The sequence below is a fragment of the Anastrepha ludens genome, chromosome 2 (assembly GCF_028408465.1).
Source record: "Anastrepha ludens isolate Willacy chromosome 2, idAnaLude1.1, whole genome shotgun sequence".
NCBI classification, from domain to species: Eukaryota; Metazoa; Arthropoda; class Insecta; order Diptera; family Tephritidae; genus Anastrepha; species Anastrepha ludens.
Genome location: NC_071498.1, coordinates 136942782 through 136967053, shown reverse-complemented (window position 1 = coordinate 136967053; position 24272 = coordinate 136942782). Strand labels below are relative to the sequence as shown.

General features: G+C 36.4%; 1 protein-coding gene across 1 annotated transcript in view; it reads right to left on the bottom strand.

Moving 5' to 3' along the window:
* LOC128855052 (cytotoxic granule associated RNA binding protein TIA1) overlaps window positions 1-19138 on the bottom strand; it is a 194195-nt gene extending 175057 nt beyond the window's left edge. The window contains exons 1-2 of the mRNA XM_054089640.1: window positions 19132-19138; window positions 18899-19063 (exon numbers count right to left, since the gene is read on the bottom strand). Coding sequence (XP_053945615.1) covers window positions 18899-19063; window positions 19132-19138 — 172 coding nt within the window. The remainder of the gene's footprint in view (window positions 1-18898; window positions 19064-19131) is intronic.
* Between the last annotated feature and the right edge of the window lie 5134 nt (window positions 19139-24272).

Genomic DNA, 24272 nt, shown 5'->3' with positions numbered 1-24272 from the left:
GTCGGAGAAAAGCTCACGAAAAACTAAACGACGCCAGAACTAGGATAACTAATCAATGGTGACGGCCGAAATGACAGTCGCGAACGTTGTTCCCCACCACGTATTCAATTCACATAAGACGAGTGATCTCTGCAAAAACGGTGCGACGAAAACCCCACCTACCTATTGTGCCCCCATACCTATCTTACCCCATTCTACTCTAATAATAAAAGTTAACGGCAAAAACCATTTCTATAAAAATACGGAAAAGAACGAAAATAGTGAGAGCAGAAATACTTCGATACCAAAATAGTAAAATTGGAAGGAAGTAAACAAAAGTGCTTAAAATAAGAAACGCAGCTCAACATCCCTACCCACAAGGCACTTATATATACCCTATATTAGGGTGCCCGGCGAAAAAGCTAAACCAATTTTAGAAAAAGAAGTGGAACAGAACAGAGGGAGAAAGGAAGAGGCGGCTTTGGATTAGCGGAGGGTGACGACCAAATGGGGGCTAATTATCGGGTACTTTTTCCCCCGGGCCCGGAGTTTTCAGAGGGGCCCGGACTCGAGGGTAATTCCAAGAAATTTCCTGCTTGAAAAAATATAGCAAATAATACTTCTACCAGAGTTCCGTCACAGACTTTTTTTGGTGTAACATTTTACGCTACTGGTTTATAAGGTAATTAATAATTATAGTGATGATTAGATTAAATTTAGATAGTTGTAGGTATTTTAAATGAAGACCAATTTTGAAACGTAGTTATTCTTTAAAGCAATTTGTCCTTACGTTGTTAAAGAATTAAATGTAGAGATAGCAATAATACTTTTTATAGACTAGAAATTTTTGATTTTTCACTGGGTATGTTATTATATAAATAATTTTTTAAATTCGTTCTTGAAGAGTGTGTACAAGGCGAATTTTACTGGAAATTCGGAATGTTGTATGCCTTCGTTCGACTTGTTGAATGCCATCACAGCTAAAAACTTGGATACTCTGTTCCCAAACATCTGCATTGCTTTGCGAATATTCTGCACCCTGCCAGTATCGGTTGCCGGCGCCGAAAGATCATTCAGCGCTATATCAAGGATCAAAGACTACCATCGTTCTTGTTCAACTCAGAGTCGAGTAACAGGATTGGCAACTTTGTATTTGGAATCTGAGTTAGCAAGGAAACTCGACTTCGATGATATTATAAGAGCTTTTGCCTCAGCTAAAGCAAGAAAAGCAAAATTCTAAGCATCGTGGCAGTCATTTTCAAATATTTGTAAGGCTCACAAAATGAATAAAAAATTTTAAATTTTTTCAGCTGCGTTTTTTATTTCAGATCTGCTGAAGAGTTTTCTGAAATTCATTTTAATCAATATTTCATAATTAATTCTATCAAAAATTTAATCGATGAGTTTTGCAATGTTTAAATGTTATATCACTATAACGTAATACACATTTTGATAAATAAAAAAAGTTTGAAGGGGCCCGCATCTCAAGTTTTCCCCGGGGCCCGAATACTCTCTCCACGGCCCTGAATATCAAAGTATTCGGATGCAGTCGAGAGAGAAATCACTAGCTTCGAACGCACAAACAATGAGCCTAAAGCATTAATTGGCACCTGGCGATCGGAGTAGATATTTATCTCGCTTACAGTAGTTGCAGAGGAAAGCAACTAATCCGCTACTTCTTTGATTGCGGCTGCCTTTGCTTGAAACATACTATTGGTTCAGAATCCTGTATTCGAGCTTCTCGCAGAATACTTCACCACCAACCCCTCCGTCCAACTTCGAGCCACTCGTAAACATGTTTGCCAAGCCCTGCTTCCAAATGTTGCACACTTTGTTTCCAAATATATTCCCACAGAATGGAAAAAGTACCGCTCGAGGGTGTGCATTGACCAAGCCCCATTGGCATGAAATGAAAGTATCTAAAATACCAAAGTATCTGTAACTTAAGTCTAAAGTGCTAATAAAATTAGTTTTAAAAAATTTTGTTATTAAAGCTTAACAGATTTGCGCGCAAGTGCTTACATATTTACGAATCAAAATAATAAGATTAATGCGCCTTAAAATATACAAAGTTTTATAATTCCTATGAAAAGATCGGATCTACAAATTAATTCAGACATGCACAATGCACGTGCGTTAATTGAGCCCTACGCATATTTAACGGCAAGTCAATTTGCCAGTTTTTCGAGTGTCAATAAGAGGCATACCACTAATGACTTGGCAAAGGACAAATCGTTTAATGAACTGGGAGCTATGACTAGAAATACAAATGTTTGGAAATCTTTTGCTGAATCCTTAAGCTCCTAAAGGGGTATGGAATAAATAAATAATAAATAATAGTTGAATATTTTTTGCGTACACCTCTAGTTGGTCATTTTGCAACTAGTACGATTGTAGGCACTTACGAACAAGTAAGATTTTTTTCAACAAATACCAGCTTATGAACCAGAATTTTTTACAGAGTAGTCTAGTTTTTCGCTAGAAAGGCATAAGTGCGTTAATTTAGTTGTATGCTGTTGGAAATGTGTGCCAATTCTACCCACGCGCCAGCTTAAATCCAAGTCGTCACACATACAAACGCATCCAGTACATAGAGCGAGTGTGGGTGTGTGTGTAAGTGTCTAAGAAGTAAATAAAAATCCATATGCATTTATTCCTATGTACTAATGTATGTATGTACATACGTTAGAGAGCCCGTACTTGAGACATTCCCTAGAACTTTAACCCTAAAATGTGCCACCAGCTGAGCGCCTGCCTTCCCATTTTTCTCCCGCTAATCTAGTACATATATTCCCACATTCTTGCTACTTTGTGTTGTAATAGCTGCATTTTGTTGTTGTTTGGTCTATCGTATTTAGCGTTACATCGTCATCGTTACACATCGGCGTTGGTGTGCGTTCGTGTTCGTGATTGCAACTTCGTTGTTGCCAGCTTCCGTTTGCCGCTACATCCACTGTCGAAGAGTTTTCATTCTATTTATACTGGTTTTTTTTTTTGGTTTTTGTTATTGTTAGTTGTTATAAACGCCCACCTACCACCATTGCCGGCAAGTGAATGGAAACACACACACACACACACACACACATATATATACCCACACAAATGCATAAAGTAAACACTTAATGTCGTCGAAGCGAGTTGCTTGAAAGCCTGTATGCCTCAATACCTTCAAAGGCTGATAGTTGACTGGTAGTTGTAGCTGTGGTACTGTGGCCAGAAAGGCTGCAGCCCGTGAGTGCAACAACGTTGCGCTCGAAACCACTAGTAGCAACAACTCGCAGAAATTGAATGCATTATTGTTGCCGCATTTTGTTGCTGCCAGTTCATTGCTACTGGTGGTGGTGGTTGGTGGTGCGTCGCTTGCTTGCCTATTTGCTCGTTTCTTCGCCGTACTCGCTTGCAACACGAGTCAGCGATTCGCTTTCTATGTCTCGTTGCAAGTACTGACTGCCTTTGTTGTTATTTACTCGAATATTACAAAATACATCTTGTGGCTAGATGTGGCTGTAAAACATTTGTTGCTGTAATTTTGTAATAGAAAAATTTTTGTACAACTTGAAATGTCTTATTTTTGCTTTTTTTAATGCCCCATTCCGGCTATTTGTAGTAACTTTATATTTTATTATCAAATCAACTTTGTAATATTTTATCTACTTTATTTTTGAACTTTTCACTTTCTCTCTTGACGACCATTCGCCCATTCCATTCAGTCGTGTCAATACTCGAGGCAAATAGCACCCGCATATTTTCTAAGGTGTTCAAGCGACATTGTTGCAATATGCACTTGCAATTGTAATTTCTATTCGCTTATTTTTGGCTCTCCCTCTTTTTACTACTACATGCATATGTGCGTATAGATGTGTGTATGCGTGCGCTTCATTGTCTGGGCTCTACACAGCTGGGGTGGAAAATGTGGCCTCGTTTTCTACGTTTTTCCTCTTTTTTTTGCTTTCGTTGTGGTCTACAATAAATTTAGCCTGCAGCAGAAAGGGATAAAGCGATAACAAGCTATTAAAATTGAATTATAGTGCCGGCCTGCTTTTGCTGCCGGTATTTCGTGGAGTGTGGGTGTGATTCTACGCGGATTAAATGTGCCACAAGTTGTTGATTGGAAAAAAGAAAAAAGGTAGTCGAATTTTAGTTTGTTTCAAACTTGGTGGAACTTGTAAGTGGAAACCTAAATAAGTGACTCTGAGAAACTCAAAATTATAAAAAATATCTGATTTTTTAAAATTGATAAATTTGTTTATGAAGAGCATAACTTCGATTCTGCCTTATTTTAATGGATGGTTTCAATAATCTCACTCCATTCGAAGAAAACTGCGCTCTGGCTCATTGAATGCTTGGCAGTACTTACGCTGTGAGTTGTTCAATAAGTTTTGCGGTTCGACAAGAGAGTTACTAGTCTAAGTAAATTTTTCTTTTTCGCTACATAAACACACGAATGCAAGTGAAGTTTCATTTCAATCTGTCAATTCATCGACATATCACAGTATTTTTGGAAGATTTCATAGCAAAGGAAATTTATGAACGAATCCTCAAAGCATATAAGAGGTTTTCGCCATCAAGTAGCATAGACAAAGATGGGTTGCCGGATTTTAAACATGGTCGTTCAAGACTTGCAGACGATTCACGTCAAGGACGTCCAAAAACAGCAACAGCAACAACACCAGAAATCGAAGAAAAAATACAGAATATCGTATGGAAAAACCATTGAGTGACTGAAAGAGATTTAGTATAAACCCTAGGCAGCTCATTGGACAGTTCAGGCATTTTTTTGACTGAAGTATTGGGTTTTAGAAAGCTGTGTGAAGTGCACAGTGGGTGCCTCAATCCATACAATGGAACGAAAACACATTTGAATGCCACTTTCTCAGCAACATTTGGAGCGTTTTCGAAAGGACAAAGTGGATTTTGTGCGTCGAATCATCGCTATGAATGAGACTTGAGTCTATCACAATGATCCTATAGTATATCAAAAGAAGAGGCTAAAGGGTATGATCGGTGTGAACTTGGTTCTACGGCTCCGTAACGACTTCGTGTCCAGAAATCGGCCAAGAAAGATGGCAGCATCAGTTTTTTGGAATGCGAAAGAAATTTTGTTTGTGGATTACTTGCGAACCTGTTAGTCGAAAAATTCTGAACATTATTGTATCCTTTAGACCAGCCGAAAGAACAAATTCGTGCAAAATAACCAGTTTGCAGAAGCAAAAAACTGTTTTTCATCAGGACAATGCACCGAGAAATAAGAGCATTTTTACAAAGGCTAAAATCTATAAATTAAAGTTCGAATTGTTCTATTATTCACCTAATTCACCAGATTTGGTCCCTAGCGACTTCCACCTGTTTCCAAACTTAAAAAAATTCTTGCGTGAAAAGCGTTTTTCATCAAATGATGAGTTCACAGCAGCTCTGGAAGCGTATTTTGCAGCCCTTCTAGATTCTCACTTCAGGAATGGAATTCATAAATTGGAATCTCGTTGGTACAAATGTATTGAGGGGTGTTTAGGGTGACTCTACTGAATAATAAAATGAAGTTCAAACCATAAAATTATGCTTTTCTTATCGAACCGGAAAACTCATTGAAGAACGAGTATATGGGTGCATATATGTATATAAACTTTATCAATTCCTTTCGTTCCGTTAAAGATCAGATTATAGAAAAAAACGCAAAATCATTGATCAATTTTGAAATATCTCAAAATAATTCAGAAGCGTGGACAATGGGTAATTAACGAATTGAAGCGAACTTGAGAGATGCTGAAAGATGATTTTTTATCTGTGAGTAGTTGCTTGAAAGGCAAAAATTGTACGGATTTCTACTTCTGCTTTGAGGTTCGCTTCGCGTTTTCCAGGCTCTTCAGTGCAGTCTGACCTATATGATTCACCGTATAATCCAAATCGGGCGTCATGGGATTATCCTCTCAAGTATATGCAAAATTTGTTTGAGCAAATGAGCACGGAGTCAATTCCCGTTCTGTGTAAGCGTGAAGTGAAACAAAGTTCTCATTTTCACTTTGTATTTTCACAATCGATTATTTTGCGATTCGCGTTTGTGCCATAACAAAAGTGTTCCGTTTTCACTGTAGCCATGAAACCTTTAGAAATGAGTTATTCAAATTTCAAGTGACATTTGCTTTGAAGCTCAAGTAAATTTGAAGTAACTATTTCACAAATAATTATTTTGCTTGATTTGGAGCAAAGATGTCGGGATGAAGAAAGGTAAGATAACATTTTTTTTTTAATTTAATCTTATTTTGAAAATAATTTAATATTTATAGAAATTTGTTGATAGTGCTGAGACGCTCACTTTGTGATGGAAAAACTCCACCAACGATGCGGTTTATTTAGAGTACTTTGAGGAAGCTGAAGTTCATGTTAGTACCCCTGCAAATACTCGAATTTCAAATCGTGATATTTTGAATATTGCAAAAAAAAATTTTTGCAAATAGTGGAAGATGCTTTTACCAACAACATTCCATTATAGATGCTTTCCATTTCAATTCAACCGGGCTATTCGGGACATGTTCTTCGATTTCCATGTAACTCAAATAAAAATTTTTTTACAAGATTTATCTGCAATTTTGTTTTTCGACTCAAAATCGATTTTTTTTTAATAAATATAAGACAATTTTTTTTTAATGCTCATAACTTAGTCAATAAATGAACCGATTTTAATGATTCTGGGTTCAAAATGATCGTCATTACTTGCACGAGCGACTTCATGTAGAAACAATAGCAAAAAAGTTGTTGAAATTTTTTTATTTTACAAAAGAAAAAAAAATTCGAAATTTTTTCGAAATTCAATATTTCAAAGAGTGTATTTTTTTTTAACTTTCTCCAAATCAAGACGACACCTCAAACTTCAATTGAGCTGAATGCCCAGTAGCTAAAATGAGTTGTTTTTGAGTGAATTTTTGAGTAAAAAACCTGTTTCGCACTTTTTGTTTTTTGCAAAATAAAAAATTTTCAACTACTGAAGTCCCTCGCTGTAAATAGATGCTTACAGTAGCTCCCAGACAAAGTCGTCCCGTGTTCTCTTTAACAATATTTACTACATTTTTCGTGTACATTTTTTTTTTGTTAATTGCTTGAGTCAATATAAATATAAACCAGAGTAATTTTAATTTAATTTACGCAATGAATAAAAAGCTAGAATAAAATGGCAATAATTAATTAAAAAAAAAACACAGCGAAATTTAACAACTTAAAACTCAAGTCGCAAACACAAGGAGATCAATGCTTCGACTTGATATTGACCTGCTTTTGACTTCTATAAAGTAGAGTTCATTATACAACAACAAACATATAAATCCTAGTTTAAAAATTTGTGCAAGCTTCAAATTTTTATCAAATTCTTCAATTTTTTAAACAAAATTTTTAAAATATTTTCGCATATATATTATATTACGTTGGGGAATAATTTCGTAACGTTTTTACCGAAGACTTTATTTTAAAGAGAAAAACAATCATCAGCGTATATATTCGCTGATGCTGTTTACAACCTCTTATCTCCTCTTGACCAAATTGTTGATACCGTTCCGCCAAAAAAACGCCTGGTCTGGTGTCAAAGAAGTTGTTGAGCTAGTTTTTAAGGACCTCTTTGTTATCGATATTAACGCCCTTCAAATGGTTTGATAGAGAGCAGAAAAGATGGTAATCAGTCGGTGCAAAGTTCGCAGAATACAGCGAATGCTGAAGGACCTCCCATTCGACTTTGACGAGTTGTGCAACATAGGATCTGGCGTAGTCGTGAAGGAGTACTGTTTGACTATGACGATCAGGTTTTTACAGTCGAATATCCTTACTCACGCGGTGTAGCTGTGCAATGTAGAGCTCCTTGTTGTCCGTGGCATTCTTTTCGAGCACTTTCCAGTGCACCATGACCTCCCAGTTCCACCAAACACATATCCAGATTTTCTTTGGATGAATATCCGGCTTAACTCTCGGCTTTGACGTATCTGCTGTAGCCTCCCACTCCTTTCTTTGCTTCATATTACTATGTATGGGCACCATCTCCCGTGATATTTCAGCACAAAAAGTGCTGTTTCTGGCCGCGTGTTGCTCGATAGCGGGCGAGATGCTGAAAAGCAATTTGGCGGAGACCTTCTTTGTTTTTTTCGTTGAGCCGTGAGGCACTCAGGCTCCCAATTTTTCGGTAAATCCCATTGCATGAAGGGGATTTAGAATCGTTTTATAATCGAAATTGATTTTTTATGCCAACTTACGACTGGTTTGGCTTCCGTTTCTGATTTGAGATATTCTTCATCGAGCTCAGAAAGCCTTCCGCTGCGTGACGTGTCATTGACGTCAAAGTCACCATTTTTGAACTTTGCACACCATTTTCGTGCTGTAGACTTGCCTATGACACCTGCCCCATGCACGTCACAAATGTCCCCGGCTGTGTCGACAGCTTTTTGACCCCGATGAAAAGCAAAGAAGAGCAGTTGTCGAAAATGCTAATTTTTGCCTCCTAAGTATTTCATTTCTAAGCCTCAAAATTAATAAAAAATTAAATAACTCAAAAATAAAGTTAACACAGTTGCGTAGAGCAGAAAGAGTCCTATCGAATAAACACTTACTGTTGCGGGTAGAATCCTGTATGCAGTTACAAATCTTCAATTGAAAAGTTACAATTTTTCTCACAATTTATTTTACAAAAATGTTCCCTTTATATACATATTTCTTTTGAATCAAAACCTACTTATATTCACAGAAAATTATAACAAATAACAAATGTTGAAAAACATTAAAGTATTTTAAACTAATACTAAATTGGACTCAACACTTACCCTTTGCCAAACAGCAAAAAAATCGTTGTAAAATAAGAGAAAATATAAAAATGCCATGAACTTATTCCCCAACCGAAGATCTTTGTAGCCACGCAACTATACTCTCACTTGCACCCTTGCCACGGACCTCCTCCTTTTTTTATCAGTGAAAAGAAAATTATCATATGAAAATATTTTAACGTTTCCATTCATTTTGGCACGGAACATGAAACGAGCCCCTGGTCTAGTTTTTTTCTAATAAGGTGGGCAAAGACTTCTTCTATCACGGAATTATGAAATTTTCTTCAAATCAAAACAAGTTTAGTATACTAAATTGTGGTGTTTTTGAATACGCAAAAAGTTGAAAATTCTATACTTAACTGAATTAGCATCTACTGACAATTTGAGTCATATGAGGATATCAGGCCATGAAGTATTATTCTGCGCTATCGGTCACAATATGTACAACCCCCTGTGGAGGCCTTATTTTGAAGTTATACACCAAAACATCTTAAAGTCATTGAATATCAAATACATAATTTCGATTAATTAAAATTAAATTCTATGCCTCGCAACTTTGCCAAAAAAGTATTCTCGCACCGTCTTCGATATTTGGTTGTGCGCCTTTTACTGATTACAAGGTCACTCTGTTGAACAACCAACCAACCGTTCAGATAATTTCAATCTACCACGCACTCACTCCCAAAAAGTGCAGCAAAATTTTGCGAAAAGTTTTAAAAATATTAACCAAAAAAAAAGCAAAAACAAAATGTAACAGCGCAATTGAAAATTCGTTTGGCACAGATAAGTAATTTAGCCATTTGCTAGATAATTTTACACAGCCACAAAAAACGTACACCCACGCATACTTTGAAGTTCGTATTAAATATACACTTAGTGAAAAGCACAAAACACAACAATAACAACATGGCCATAGACACTGATGCATTGATATGTTTGCTTGCTTTTGCGCTTAAAAAGTTTGCAAAAGTGTGCTTGGTTCGCGAACTTTGCCGCCATTTATTTTAGCAACGCCGACCTGCATCTGGCTGTGTGCGTGTGTGTGTGTGTGTGTGTGTAAAGGCACATATGTGTCTGTTTGTTGTGGCATAAGCCGGAAAGCAGGAAGCCTATTATAAATTAATTTTTGCTTGCTGTTGCCGATTACACCGGCACTGACTGCCAGACAGATAGACGGATAGATAGAGAGAAGCGGAAAGCCGGCAATAGCTGCATGCTTGTATATTTTTTTTTCTTTTTCAGCCAACAGTATCCGCTGCGTCATGCCTGGAATGTGCATATGTAACAAGAAAAACTCATGATTATATGAATTTCTGATTTAGCACCGCTGCTGCTGCTACTGCTGCTGTTGCTATGTCCCTATAACTTTGCGCGCATGTGTGGGTGTAGTAGCTATTAATTTCCTGATACCCACGTACACTTGTGTTCATACATAGTTGCTTGTTGCTTGTTGCTGGTTGCCTTAATGGCGCTAGTTGCCTTCGTGGTTCATATAATATGATTGTTGTTGTTGTTGAGTTATTACAACGGCTGTTACGATTTTTCAACGGAAAAGCAAGCATCGAGCAGCTAAAACAAAAAAAGAGAAACATTTGTTCCATCTCAATTTAGCGGTAACAACAGGCAACACTTTGCATCAGCTCCACTACAGGCTCATCGCTGTCGAGTAGGCGCCTAAAACTTTTGCCTGTTAACGGTTCATATTTTATTAATTCTGCTAGTGTGTGTAGGTGCGCGTGAAATTTTCCAAACAACAACAAAGCATGCATGCATGAGTAATTATATTTACTTACATTCTCACTTGTAACTGCACATACACACACATATATATACGTATTACACATGAGATAAATACAGCTGTGTTCACAATAATAGCAGCGTTGAATTATTTATTTATTTTTATAATTTTTTTTATTTTTTTTTTAGTTTTTATAGAAATATAATTTACACTAAGTGGAAGACTAGCCCAACATGGCTACATGATGACTCGCAAAAACTGCATACAGATGGATTCAAAACGCTCCAGGGGGTAGTAGCAGGAATAGGGGGGCCTAGAGCACGCAAATCTTTAACACTGAGAACAAATTCCCGAATTGTCCATGCGGAACTTTTCGCCATAATGGCAGCAATGGAAATCGTATCCTAAAGAGGGTTCGCCAAAATAAAAATTAAAATACTTTCGGACAGCGTCAACGTGAATACCTTCCGGCGACGGTCTGACACCACGGTGCTCAAAAACACAACGGATCAAGTCAGTGCGTTGATCAGCGCCCCAAAAACGCTAAAAGCATTTGCGATACCAATTGGCAGTGGTGAATGGACACACTAATCACTTTTGTAGAGTTCGAGGCCTATTTAAACCGCTGCTTCACTACAGGTGCGGCACCCGGTTGCAACACAATCCGACATCGAGTCAGAAAGGCTCTACCTGTATTTGGATGTTAAGCCAAAACCATAACGATACTCCCTGAGGGGCCGTCCTCAGGAACAGCTTCGAGAGCTCCTGTTACCCATAATACCAGATTTAAGTCTCCGGTCAGACTTTGTAGCCAAGACTACTACCCGTTGAGCTTCCAAACAGCACTAGACTATTGGCCATATCCCAAATCTCACCAGAGCACACACAAGCTGAAACTAATCAACTGAATGCCTTAAAATTTCTTCGCCGTCTGAATACTTAACGCGCTTATTGACCTAACTACTCGACATTCCGACAGGTGGAGGCTGCACCACACATATCATACCGTCAATCGGTGCAAGTAGTCCCCGCATTCGCAAGATTTCTAATGTCTGAGTACATAATACTTTTGGACAACCAATCAGTCCGCAAAGCCTTAAAGAGATTTACGTTTAATTCAAAAGTCCTCACAGAGTAAGTCCAATCCGTTCAACAAACTGCCGACTCTGAATTAGGTCTCCCTGAATTGGGTACCAGGAGATGAGGGATACGAAGAAAATGTTAAGGTAGACTTTTATGCCAAAAAAAACAGTGTAGTGACCATTTAATGATCCAACCCAAATTTTTCGGCTTTAACAAAAATAGCCTAAAACAGGAAACCAAAAAATGTCCCAAATAAAAACCAAGGAACACTGGAACTGTAGAAGCTGCCTTAGTCACTCCAAAAAGGTCTTGAACTTTGATGAAAAGCACAGCAAAATCTGCTCTAGTCTTAGATAAAAAAAGTGCCCTAGATTACTCGATGGAGCACTTAACATATGAGCTGAAAAGTCCACGAGCCTAGCGTCGCTCACTCAAAGCACAAGAACTCACGAACTAATGAATTAATGAATAGAATATTATGAAATTTGAACAAGTGTTTTTTTAAGATGAATACTAACTTAAAAAGAGTGGAATGCAACAAAGTTTCGTCTGCAATAAAGATTACAATAAAATAAGATTGTACAAAATCGTTGGAAAACTCGATCACCAATTATGAAGCATTAGGCCACAGGAGACACCGAATCCTGGGCTCGTACTTACTAGTGGATGAAGACGTAAGCAGCTGGTTCGATTGCTGGCTCGCAATTGTAAAATTAAGCACTTAGGGGCGCACAGTATGTTGTTGTTGAAGCAGTACCACAGTATGTAGATGAATCCGGTCGCATAGGCCGTAGCCTAACCTCTACAACCATTACCATTATTCTAAAGGGTGGTTAAATTTCAAGGGCCGATGTTGAATGTGAACCACACCTAAACATTAACGACACCGTTGGACTTCTTTCGCGAGGCCGCGGCGGCCATTTGGCCGATATTTTGTTTTATTCGTAATTGAAACACAAAAATTATTATCATATCAAAGACAAATGACAATAATTTCTTAAAAAAATTTTATTTTATTCAAAATCAACACCGGCCCTTGAAACTTAACCACAATAAAAGCATATAAGTCAAAATCTCAAACTTTATACAAAATTCTAATATATTCAACAAATTTTCATTAAAATTTAAGATTACATAGGCAGATTTTCTTATATTTTTTTATGGCAGTTTGATAGTCCAATCAATGTTGGAAGAATAAAGTGAGTGTTTCAGGTGGCTCTAAAATTGCGGTGATTATCAAAAACTTTTTTTCTTGACTGTATTACGCATTTTCCGGATTTAAAAAAAAATTAGTGCTTCGTTATACATAAAGTGTAAGTTAGAAGTAGCTCAAAAACTGCGTTGATTTTTAATCATTTTTCTTGCTGGCGATTTTATCATCTTTTCATAAAAAAATTGTATACATGAGACTGCATAATATCAACAACAAAAAAAATTATCACAAATTAGCACGAATTATGAGCTAATGTCCGACCGACTATCGCAAATTCTTCTGTCATTGATCAGAAAAGACTGCAAACAGCTGGTTGGACTGATGACGGGCCACTTTGTGTGAGCGAAGCACTTGGAAAAGGTAGGCCTCCTCGGACAGTGTACTCTGCCCAGCTAGTGAGTAGAAGGTTGAGATGGCGGACCACTTCCTGTGCGTCGGCCCTGCCTTCTCTCGAATCAGGCTTGAGGTCTTTAGCGCTGATGTGTTAAGAAGCAACCACCTTGGCTCCTTGGCACCACAAGATCTACTCAGATTTCTTCGGAGGTCGAGTAGATTTAAAGAAAATTAAAAGGGAATCCGAGTAATGCTGTACTTGCTAGTTGCCCCACAAAATAAAGAGCTAATTTAAATTGGTACATTATTATACCAAAACTTAATAGTGTACAAAACTGCTTGCCCAAATTTTTTCAACAATTCTAATAAAAAAATTTAAAATTTTTACGACATTTTTTTTTTTCTTAATTTTCTATAATACAAAGTGTGAAGACTTAAATTATAATGTAGTGTGAGCTATATTTCAATAAAAAAAAATTAAATAAAAAATAAGTAATAAAAACCTTGCAATATGTCGCGCTGCTATTAATGTGAACACCACTGTACATATATTCTATACATATTACCGTATATATGTAATTATCTGCGCAATGTATTCCGTAATAAATATTTTCCATAGTATTTATGCCGCATGCTGTGTGGCACTGCATATTTCAAATTATTATTATAAACGCGTAGGAAAATATGTTAAAGCAATTTTTTAGACAGTTTTTTATCAGTGATTTTCTGTTTATTCTAACTGCTACAAACAAGCACATGTACACGCATACATACACACAAATATAGTCAGGATAATTTATTTATTTTTAAAGGTGCTGATGTGGGTGAGTGTTGTTGGTTTTTTGCTTATTAGCTATGGAAATACAAGCAGCTGCTCACCAGAGGTGTATAATGAATATTACTGATTACACTGGTATACAAATAAAGGGTGTTTCATAAGACCCGCCTAGATTTTGTTTGAAATAAAGCAAGAAACAAATTTTGAGTTTTTCAGGTTTCATTATTTTTTTTAAAAATATTGCTCTTAGCCATTATATGTGAAAAATAACATCATTTAAATGCTCACCGTGGGCACATCTACAAGCTGTCATACTCGTACGAATATTAAAATACTCAAAGACTCGCTCACACTTAATCGCTCTGAGTTTAATAATCTCGAACCGAATGTTGTGTCTCAGCTCCGAAATATTTGTTCGCTAATTCACATGAACTTTACTATTCAAAAAAATTCCGCAAAAAGTAGTCTAGTGGAGTTACATCGCATGATGTAGTTGGCCAGTTTATGTCACCATTACGCGGTATTAATCCAGCGGGAAACTCCGGTCGCAATAATGAAATGTTTGGCCATGAAATGTAAATAAAAATCGTTGTAGTTATCTATTCCTTCAAACTCAGGCCACAAAAAATCTTTGATCAGCCTAAAACCCACAACAAACAGTACATTTTAGTGGAGGAAATGACTCTTCTAAAACTACTCGAGGGTTTTCTTCTCGCCAGATGTGGCATTTCTATGAGTTGACAATTCCATCCAGTATGGAAAGGGATTCATCAATAAAAATGATTTTGAAAAACCAGCATCATTTGCAAAGAACCAACTCACAAAATTTCCGCGTTGATAATGATCTACTGGCTTGAATTCTTGTGTTAATTGAATTTTGTAAAGATGCAAACGCAAATTTTTATAAAGGGTGGTTAAATTTCAAGGGCCGATGTTGAATGTAAACCACATCTAAACGTCAAGCTTTTTCTGCATTTTATTTGACACTTCTCAATTTCAGACTAATTCAATTTGAATCATGTAAAGATACACAAACAAGCAACGCGTTAAAGTTATTCAGGCTTATTATGAAAACGGGCGTTCAAATCAAAATGCATATCGCGCACTTCGTGAAGAAAATCATCTTCAGTAATGAAGCACATTTTCACCTCAGTGGATTTGTCAATAGCAGAATTGCCGCATTTGAGCAAATCATAATAAGCGAGTAATTGCCGAAAAACCAATGTACCCACAAATAGTGACTGTTTGGTGCGGTTTATGGGCCGGCGGCATCATTGGGCCATATTTTTTCCAAAATGAGGCCGGTCAGGCAGTTACTGTGAAAAGTGTTCCCTATCGTGAGATTATAACGAACTTTTTATGGCCCGAATTGGAAGATATGGATGTGGACAATACATGGTTTCAACAGGACGGTGCCACTTGTCACACAGCTAACGAGACAATGGGTCTTTTGCGCGAAAAATTTGATTGGCGAATAATCTCACGTCGCGGCGATGTCAATTGGCCGCCAAGATCATGTGATTTGACACCGTTGGACTTCTTTCTTTGGGGTTGTTTGAAATAAAAGGTGTACGTCGATAAGCCAGCAACAATTCAAGAGCTAAAGGATGAGATAATTCGGCACATTAACGGCATAAAACCTCAGCGTCATCGAAAACTTGGACCATCTCATGGAGGTGTGCCGCGGCGGCCATTTGGCCAATATTTTGTTTTATTCGTAATTGCGCCATACCAATATTATCATAATAAAGAGAACTGATAATTTCTTAAAAAATTGTATTTTATTTAAAATCAACACCGGCCCATAAAACTTAACCACCCTTTATAAAACCCTCCAAATAGTAAATTCCTGAATGCCTAATTGTTGACAACGTCGAGATCTCGGCGTGGAAGTATGTTCAGCAACACTTTGCGCCACAGCAGCAATACTCTCAACAGATCATTCAATCTCCAACAGATGTGGCAGTCCTTTTTCTATTGTCAACAGAACCTGAAACAGTTTCCAGAAATTTTTTCACCAACCTTTGAATTGTCGACTTATATGGACAATTATTTCTACCAAAAAATTACGAGTTTTTCGATATGTTGCTCTTAAAGATCGACCATTTTCATAAAACTTACTTAATTAGCTGGCTACTACAACCGATGAACGGTCTTGGCCGCTATTGCGTCAAACGCCTCTGCATTGCGCGTGTTGACGCCAGTTAGAAACACCAAAGGCGGTCAGGTCGTCGTCGACTTGGTACTACCAACGTAGATGAAAACGTCATTTTTTGCGAATTCCACCAGTCCATTTCGAAAGGAGCCTCTTCTTTGCTGGAACATTATTGTCCATTCGCTCAACGTCACCTAGCCAGCGCCGCCGCTGAGTTTTAATGTACTTCACTACGTAGATGTAGGCGTACAGCTTGTATAGCGCGTGGTTCCGTACTATTCGATATGCATCATTCACGCAAATCGGAGCATGGGACGTGCGAAGAATTTTTCTCTCGAAATCTGCTAATAACCGTCCATCGGTGCTCGCCAATGTCCAGGACTTAGCATTTCATTTTCTTAATAAATTTTAATAATTCTAACGGGCTGTTCTATCTATTGTAAATATCCATAGTTAAAATTGAAAATCTTTCTACTTGACAAATATTAAAGATGACATAAAAAAGGCGCTGTCTAAGAATTATTCACTACCGACATCATGCAGCCACTAAAAAGTGGTGCTTCTTTACGAAATCATGCTTCAGAGTAGTTTCAAGTCGCTGAATGTGAAAACTAGTTTAATAACTTTTTCTTTTTTTCAGAGATACAAGCAAGGTTGCTAGGTATTTTTATAGCTTTTGCCAAAAGAAATCCCAGAGAAGCAAACATAACTAATCTTTGCTGATTATCGAAAAGCTATAGAAGCTATGCTCCGTTCCTTTCTGCTGAAATACCCTTCGTGTCAATTAGAATACTCCCATTTGAGTTACACTGTGCAACAAATTCAGGTTAGCAAAAATTAGGTCCATTCTGAGAGTGGCGGGTGAAAATAGAGGCGAAATTAGAAGACCCGTATTGCGCCGTTTTTTTATGTTAGTTCGAATTTTTTTTTAATCGGCCTTCGAAGTTCGAAATCGGAGCAAAATTGTTTATATGGTTTTTTGGCTATAACTCGTCGACTAATTGATATTTTTTCAATCTGTAAAAGCTAAATTATTGCCAGAGACCTGTGCAACAATTACAATTTTTGAAAAAAATTGATTTCGAAAATTTTTGTGATACTTATGAAACAATATACTGAAAATCGGCATTTGACTGCAAACTTCGAAGGCCGATTAAAAAAAAAATCGAACTAACATAAAAAAACGGCGCGATACGGGTCTTCTAATTTCGCCTCTATTTTCACCCGCCACTCTCAGAATGGACCTAATTTTTGCTAGCCTGAATTTGTTCCACAGTGTTATTTTAAAGTTGATAAACTTTGTAAAAAATATTTAAAAACATTGAAATGAATGGCCATTTTATTACAAAAATTTCAGGTTTGAAAATGCCCAAATCGAAGGTGAAAATGTTTCAGTTGTAAGATATTAAATAAAAGTGACCAATTTAAATGTTTGCCTCCTTCGCTCTTTCAGTTGAAAATCGGCATAATACTTCTTCATTTTTGCTCGTCTTACCGGTTGAATATATTTGCATATACTTCTATCTACCGGCAGGCCGTGAAACTCGTTGAAAGGAGAAGGATAGTAAGCGAACTTTTTCCAAATTAAGATATACTTTCAGAAGTTTTCTTACAGCGATCACTGTAGCCAATTGTGTGACGGCCATTCGGTGCATGCGTGACCAAAATAGACTTTAAAATGAATTGAAATTAGATGAAATGGAACGGAATAATTAGGCGCTAAAGTGAAAAAATAGAGAGCTAATTTTTTTATTTTTGTTTTCATGTTTATATCTGCAATGCAGGCCGTTTCATTCTGTCTGCATGCGAAATCTTACCAAGGCTGCTACATTTTTGAAAGTATTTAAGAAAATATATTTTTGTTTATATGTGTAAAAAAATTCAAAATTCTTGGCTCAAAACTATTTTAAATTTGTGAAAATATTATTTTCTCCACAAAAAAGTTGTATTATAATGAATTTAAAATAGTTTCATAAAATCTCTTTTACTAAAGAAGAAGAAATGTCACAGAAACACAGCAACAACAAGCTGAAAAAAATAAAAATTAATGTACAAACAAATCTACTTCATAACTGCACAAAATTTGTCAGCGAGGCGACAGCCGTGACGACAGTAAATATGATAAAAGCTACAACTACATTCAAGAACTAAAGTAAAATCATTGAAATAACAGCAAAGAAAAAAAAAACGCGCTGCCAGAATGACAGTGATATTTATAGCTGTAACCACAGCCACATTGCGAACGTTGACAACGGTTAGCTACAGCAACACCAATAAAATAACAAAAACACAATTTGTGCAACACCACAAAAGCAATTGCGAAAGGGAAAAGAAAGGAAAGCGTACACAAAACAAACGAAATGCATTTCACAATTTTATGGTTACAACAGCAGCAACCACATCAGATCCAACTCTAAACACCACGATCAACAAACCATAGTCACCAAGCCATCCACCAAGCACCAGCATAGCCAGGCATTTAGCCAGCCACCAGCTATGTACGGCCACAAATAATGGCAGAGTAGAAATGACGTGCGATGGTCACAGCAGCATACAGTAGGAACAACTACAAGTATAACAGTAATACTTATAAATAACAAAAAACCAACAAACCAATTTTAAATTTCTACACCATCACAAGACCCCTCGGCTAGTACAAGAGCACTTGAATTACATGTAAGAGAAAAAAACGGAATTAAAACGGTAAACAAAATGAAAATAATGCAAAAAAAAATTAAGGGAATAAGTAAGTAAAGTACAACGCTTGGCCATGTTCATTTCCTGTTATGTGCCCATAATGCCAGAGGGTAGCGAGACTAAGGCTAACCGATGAACAGAAGTTGTGTTGGCAGCCGCTCCTGGACGGTGCAACGATCGCATGTTGGCGATGAATGTTGCTGATGCTGATGCTGATGCTGATGCTGAATATAAGAACGCTGATGGTGGTCAGCAGAAGAGGCCAAGCGCAAGCAAATGAATGAAGAGTTATTGCCTATGCATAGAGGTAAGAGAGAAAGGGTCAAGGAAACTTTCAGTGTATACGAAGAAGGGCATACATACATACCATTCCTGCTTTTATATTTATGGTAGATATATACGACTTTTTTTTTCAGAAAAAAAATTCTTTGAAAATTCGCAAGATAGGTGCAATCGATTTTCGAATTTTCGATTTTTATTTATGTTGGTACGTATGCAGATATCTAACATATTTATGACGACATTACCAGCCAGTTCGCATGCATATATGTATATATTTTTTTAGTATTAAAAATATGAAAGTTACACCTATTTTGGTGTTTTTGGAGATTTTTTTTCTATGAAAGGAAAATGATACAACAAAAAAACAAAAAGAAATTTTTGGACAAACACAACACCGACCACCTTGCCTCAGCAGCTGTATTCAACGAACTTGGTTTTTTGCGACCTTTTCTTAACACAAAAACTAGAAAGTCCCATGATAGAACGGAGATGACTATGGAGATAAAAGCCGCATGGCTGGAAGAGCTCAAGTTGATGCTAAAAAGTGCAAAACGGGAGTGCTTTCAGGATTGAAAAAAAAAGGATGGTGGAAGTTTGAAGAAAATAAGTCATCCATATTAGCATAAATCTTTTAGGTGTCTTTGCGTTCATATTTAAAAATAGATGTTCTTTATAAATTTGTCTGTGCATCTACTTTTTCTACAAATAGAAAGACTCGATCAAAGTACTTAGCAATCCCTCGTCATTTCAATACTGATAACATTTAGTAATTGCGTGGCTTATTGGTTAATGTGACGGGGGTGATAAGTAAACACCTACCAAAGAAAAAAAATAACGTTTAAAAAACAGTGAGGTATCAATCGTCAAAATATGTGTGACCTGTTCGTGTGTAGACGTGATTTTTACTGCGCTCCGCGTTTTTAATTTTTCTCACTCTACGATGGTCATCTAATTTATCAATTTTTATATTTTAGCGTGCTCGAGATAGTGAGTCTTTGAATTGATAATTATTTAAAATTCCTTACACTTGCATTTATGTATAAAATGTCTTGTGTGTGCGGAATAAAGGTTGAACGCAACCAAGCTAAAGTAGAGTGCGGAAAATGTAAAGAACTTGTTCATTTGGATTATGTTGGTGTTTTGCCAACTGAATTGGAATTCCTACTCAGCTCGGGCAATAAGTTTTTTTGTAAAAACTGTACGACCGCTCACCGAAAATCTATTCCCTCTCCTACTCCTTCCGTTGGTGGAGAGGCATCAAAAGTCATAATATCTACTAACTCACCAACTGCCGCTAAGGTTGATTAGAGTTGCAGTGTTCCGCCGGTTCAACTAATGCCTAATGAGTCTCAACGGCTAAGTGATAAAGAAATGGAAAGTATTTCACCAATTTGCCTACTAACCGTCCTTAATGAGATCGCTTCTCTTAAAGCTGAGTATGCCCAGGTGATGACTGTTATTAGTGCTCTTCGATCAGACAAACAGCTTTTGATTGAAAAAACTGAAGCACTGCACTTAGAATTAAGAGCCATGCATAATAATAGCTTCGAAGGTCTCACTTCCGCTCTTGCCTTGCTTACTACCGAGGTTAACGAACTCCGTGGTTGTATGCGTGCATGTGATTGTCAGGCGAAGAAAGCTAAAAGGGCCAAAATTAAAACAAAACATCAAACCAACTCTCCTACATCTGCTGTAAATGCTGCTGCTGTGTTAAGAGAGGCCAAGATAGCGGCAGAGCCATTAAGAGGATTATCAGCCACTGCTAGTGTAGTGACTTCTGCACCCACTGCTACGCTCAGTTATGCTGCTGCTGCCGCTGCTAATATCAACATTTCAACTCCGCCTACTCTCTCTGCTGCTTCAATTAATGCTGATTCTGATGCTGCTCACATCAACATGTCGACTGCGGGAGCCAAACAAAGCACTGTTCCCGTACCTGGCGAACAAATGCATACTCAAACTTCGTGGACAACTATTCAAGGGCGAAGGCGTAAAAATAATAAAAGCTCTCGGGATATAGTTATTGGTCTCAATTCAAGTACTGAGCTTGACCATCTTCGATAATCATACTCAATAATCAATCATCAATAATGATAAGCAATCATTATCATCAATCATTATCATCAATCATCATCATGAATTACAATACTAATAATCAGCAGCAATCACTAATCGTCGCCAATCATCATCATCAATCATTAGCATAAATCATTAGCACCAATCATCATCATCAATTATTTAGTAATCATCATCAATCATAAATCATCATGAATCATCATTTTCAATCATTATTTGTCAACCGTTATTGTCTGTTATTATCACCATTAATCACAAATCATCATCATCAGTCACAAGTCATCATTATCAATCATTATCGTCAATTATTAATAATCATCATCAATCATCATCGTCAATTATGAATAATCATCATCAATCATTAATTTTTATCAATCACTATTGTTAACATTAATTATCTTCATCAACCAATTTTTTCCAATCATCACCATCATTATAATCAATAATAATTAATCATTATCGAAAATCATCATCATCAAGTACTTATCATCATCAATTATCATCTCCAATCATAATCACCAATCAGTACGGAAATTATCATCGTGAATCATTAACATCAATTATTAATAATCATCGTCAATCACCATCATCAACCATTAATCATCTTTATGATAAATCATCATCTCCACCATCGTGGTCAATCATCATCAATTAATATCATTAATCTACATCTTCCATTATCACCATCCTCAATTATTAATCCTTATAGTCAATCATCATCAACAATCATAACTGATCGTCATGATTAGCAATCCTTGTCTTCAATCAACAACATCAAATTGTTCTCTCGACATTTTTCAATTGCTTAAATTATTCCAGGTACTAAACAGATAGTGCTTGGAATCTGGGACTATCTACTTCCATATGTTGGACGAGTAAGTAAGTATATTGAAATAATTTGTTCTTAAAATAGTGTGCCCTTTCGAATAGCTAAAAAGACGTATCAGTTTTTAAAATAATTTGTAGAATAGTTTTCAATTTTTTTTTACTATGGGAAATAGCAAACACTTTAACTATAAGAAAAAAAAAAAATCGAGGCCTTGAACTAAGACATAGGTACATAAAAGTGAAAGTGAACATTTTTTTCCAATAATTTTTAAAATCGAATATATTAAACTGTTACGTTTGAGACATCATATCAAATGATCAAATTAATCATAAATGTCACGTGTATCTAAGACATATATTTCCCGTATTCCTGTATATACAAAATAGGGTTAAAGTTAATGAAAGCCGAAAATTCAAGCACGACAAATACTGCGCAGTTATTAAACTCTTTGCCTTGTGAAAAATACGAAATATGCTGAAACAAATTTCTTCGAAATATTATCGACTCATACGATTTTTGACCTTCACAGCGAGAATATCAAAATAATTTTGCAACGAAAACATGCAATAGTTCAGATGTCGTTTCCACTGACCTTTCTTTCTCCTCATATTTACATAACAAGAAGAGTTATGTGGAAGAAGATTTTCGAAGAACTGTGAGATTAAAGCGGCCGTAGGAAGAAAAATTACAAAAAAAGAAAAATTCAGTTGCTTAAAAGCACTTCTTGCACAACATTGAAGGTATATTTCGTTTGAAGGAGATTGCATTGAAAAATAAAAATAAAAAAAAACGCACGTTTCATTCGTTAAATACTTCAGGGCGCAAACTTATCAGCCGCTTCTACTCTGTATATTATGTATATGTAAGTATGTATGTATGGAATTACTCGTATCTTCCTTTGACAAGTACACTCATGAAAACACCAGCCTCTTCCTAGCTTTTTCTGCCACTTCCAAACATTTTGAATTGTAGCTGCCCACACTAGCCATTGCTAGATTTGCTTTCAATTTTTACTATCCATCTCTCCCACACGCGCTTGAACCCATGTATACACGCAATCAATACGAATATATGCTCGCATGTGTCAATGGCATATTGATAGCAAAGGGGATGTCATTAACTTGACCTCGCTTTTCGGCAGCTCTTCGCTGGCCATGCATTTGAAGGTATTAGAAAAGTTAGTTTTGTTAAGTAAAAGTTTGCAAACTGCCACATAATCGTGGAGTGCGCTCATATTTCACTTATTATTATAATTTGAATGTCAAATTCGCAATATGATGCAAAATAAAAGAAATTAGTTTTAGAAAGGTTTGAATATTTTGTACCGAAGGGAAGGCAAATTTACAAAGTAAATGATTTATTTGGGAAGTTCAATGTATCATCAATTTATTTGAAGGCGAAAATTAAAAAAAAAATAATGTTGCTAAATACAAGCTGAGCTCGCAAGTAACAGAATTGGTTTAGCCTAGCGAAATGGTGATTTTTATTTCATAAACTAAAAAACAATTCAACAAACTATGCAACATTGTTTCTGTCATAAAAAAATAAATTTAATTGTTTTCAAAAGATTTTTGTATGCGAAGTTACAATAAAGTCTTAGAAATTCAATGCCACATCACAATTTAAAGAAAACCTCCTTCAAAAAGACAAAGAGAAATTCGCTGAAATTTAAAAGTTACTGTAAACTGAAGCTAATACTTCGCACGGTTTCATTTATTTAGTCAGCCGGCTTTAAGCGGTAAAAATCCACTTTTTTCCCTCCAATAAATTCGTAATGGAACCCGCAATAGAAATTATACATACACCATAACCAGTTTTGACTACTCATCTTTGGTTCTTTCAATTTTCATTAATTTTTTGTAAAAACATATTTCATTCTACTACAAATACCATCGAAATTGAAATTTGAAAGCGTCGAGCCAAGGAGCACCAGGAGATTCGGTGGCTCCTAAAACACTCAGGCTAAAAAGCCCATTGCGTTTAAAGCTCTGGAAAGAAGGTAGATAGTCATAGGAAAGAATAGAGACAGAGATAGAGATAGTTAGTCCTATGAGAGTTTTCCAGATTCTTTACAAATCTGTAAATATCCTCTAGTTTACCATACAAACCAAAGTTTAAAACTTTTCTCAAGATTTATAAAAATTCGAAAATTTTTTAGCAAAACTTCGAACGATTTAACCAGCATTTCTAAAAACGTTTGGGCATTTCTGAACCTGTTAAATTTTAGTAAATAAAATACAAGCTTGAAGCAACTCAAAACTGTTCCTAATTTTTGTTAACTTTTCCTCTAACGGAATTGTGCAGTTTCTCTATATAG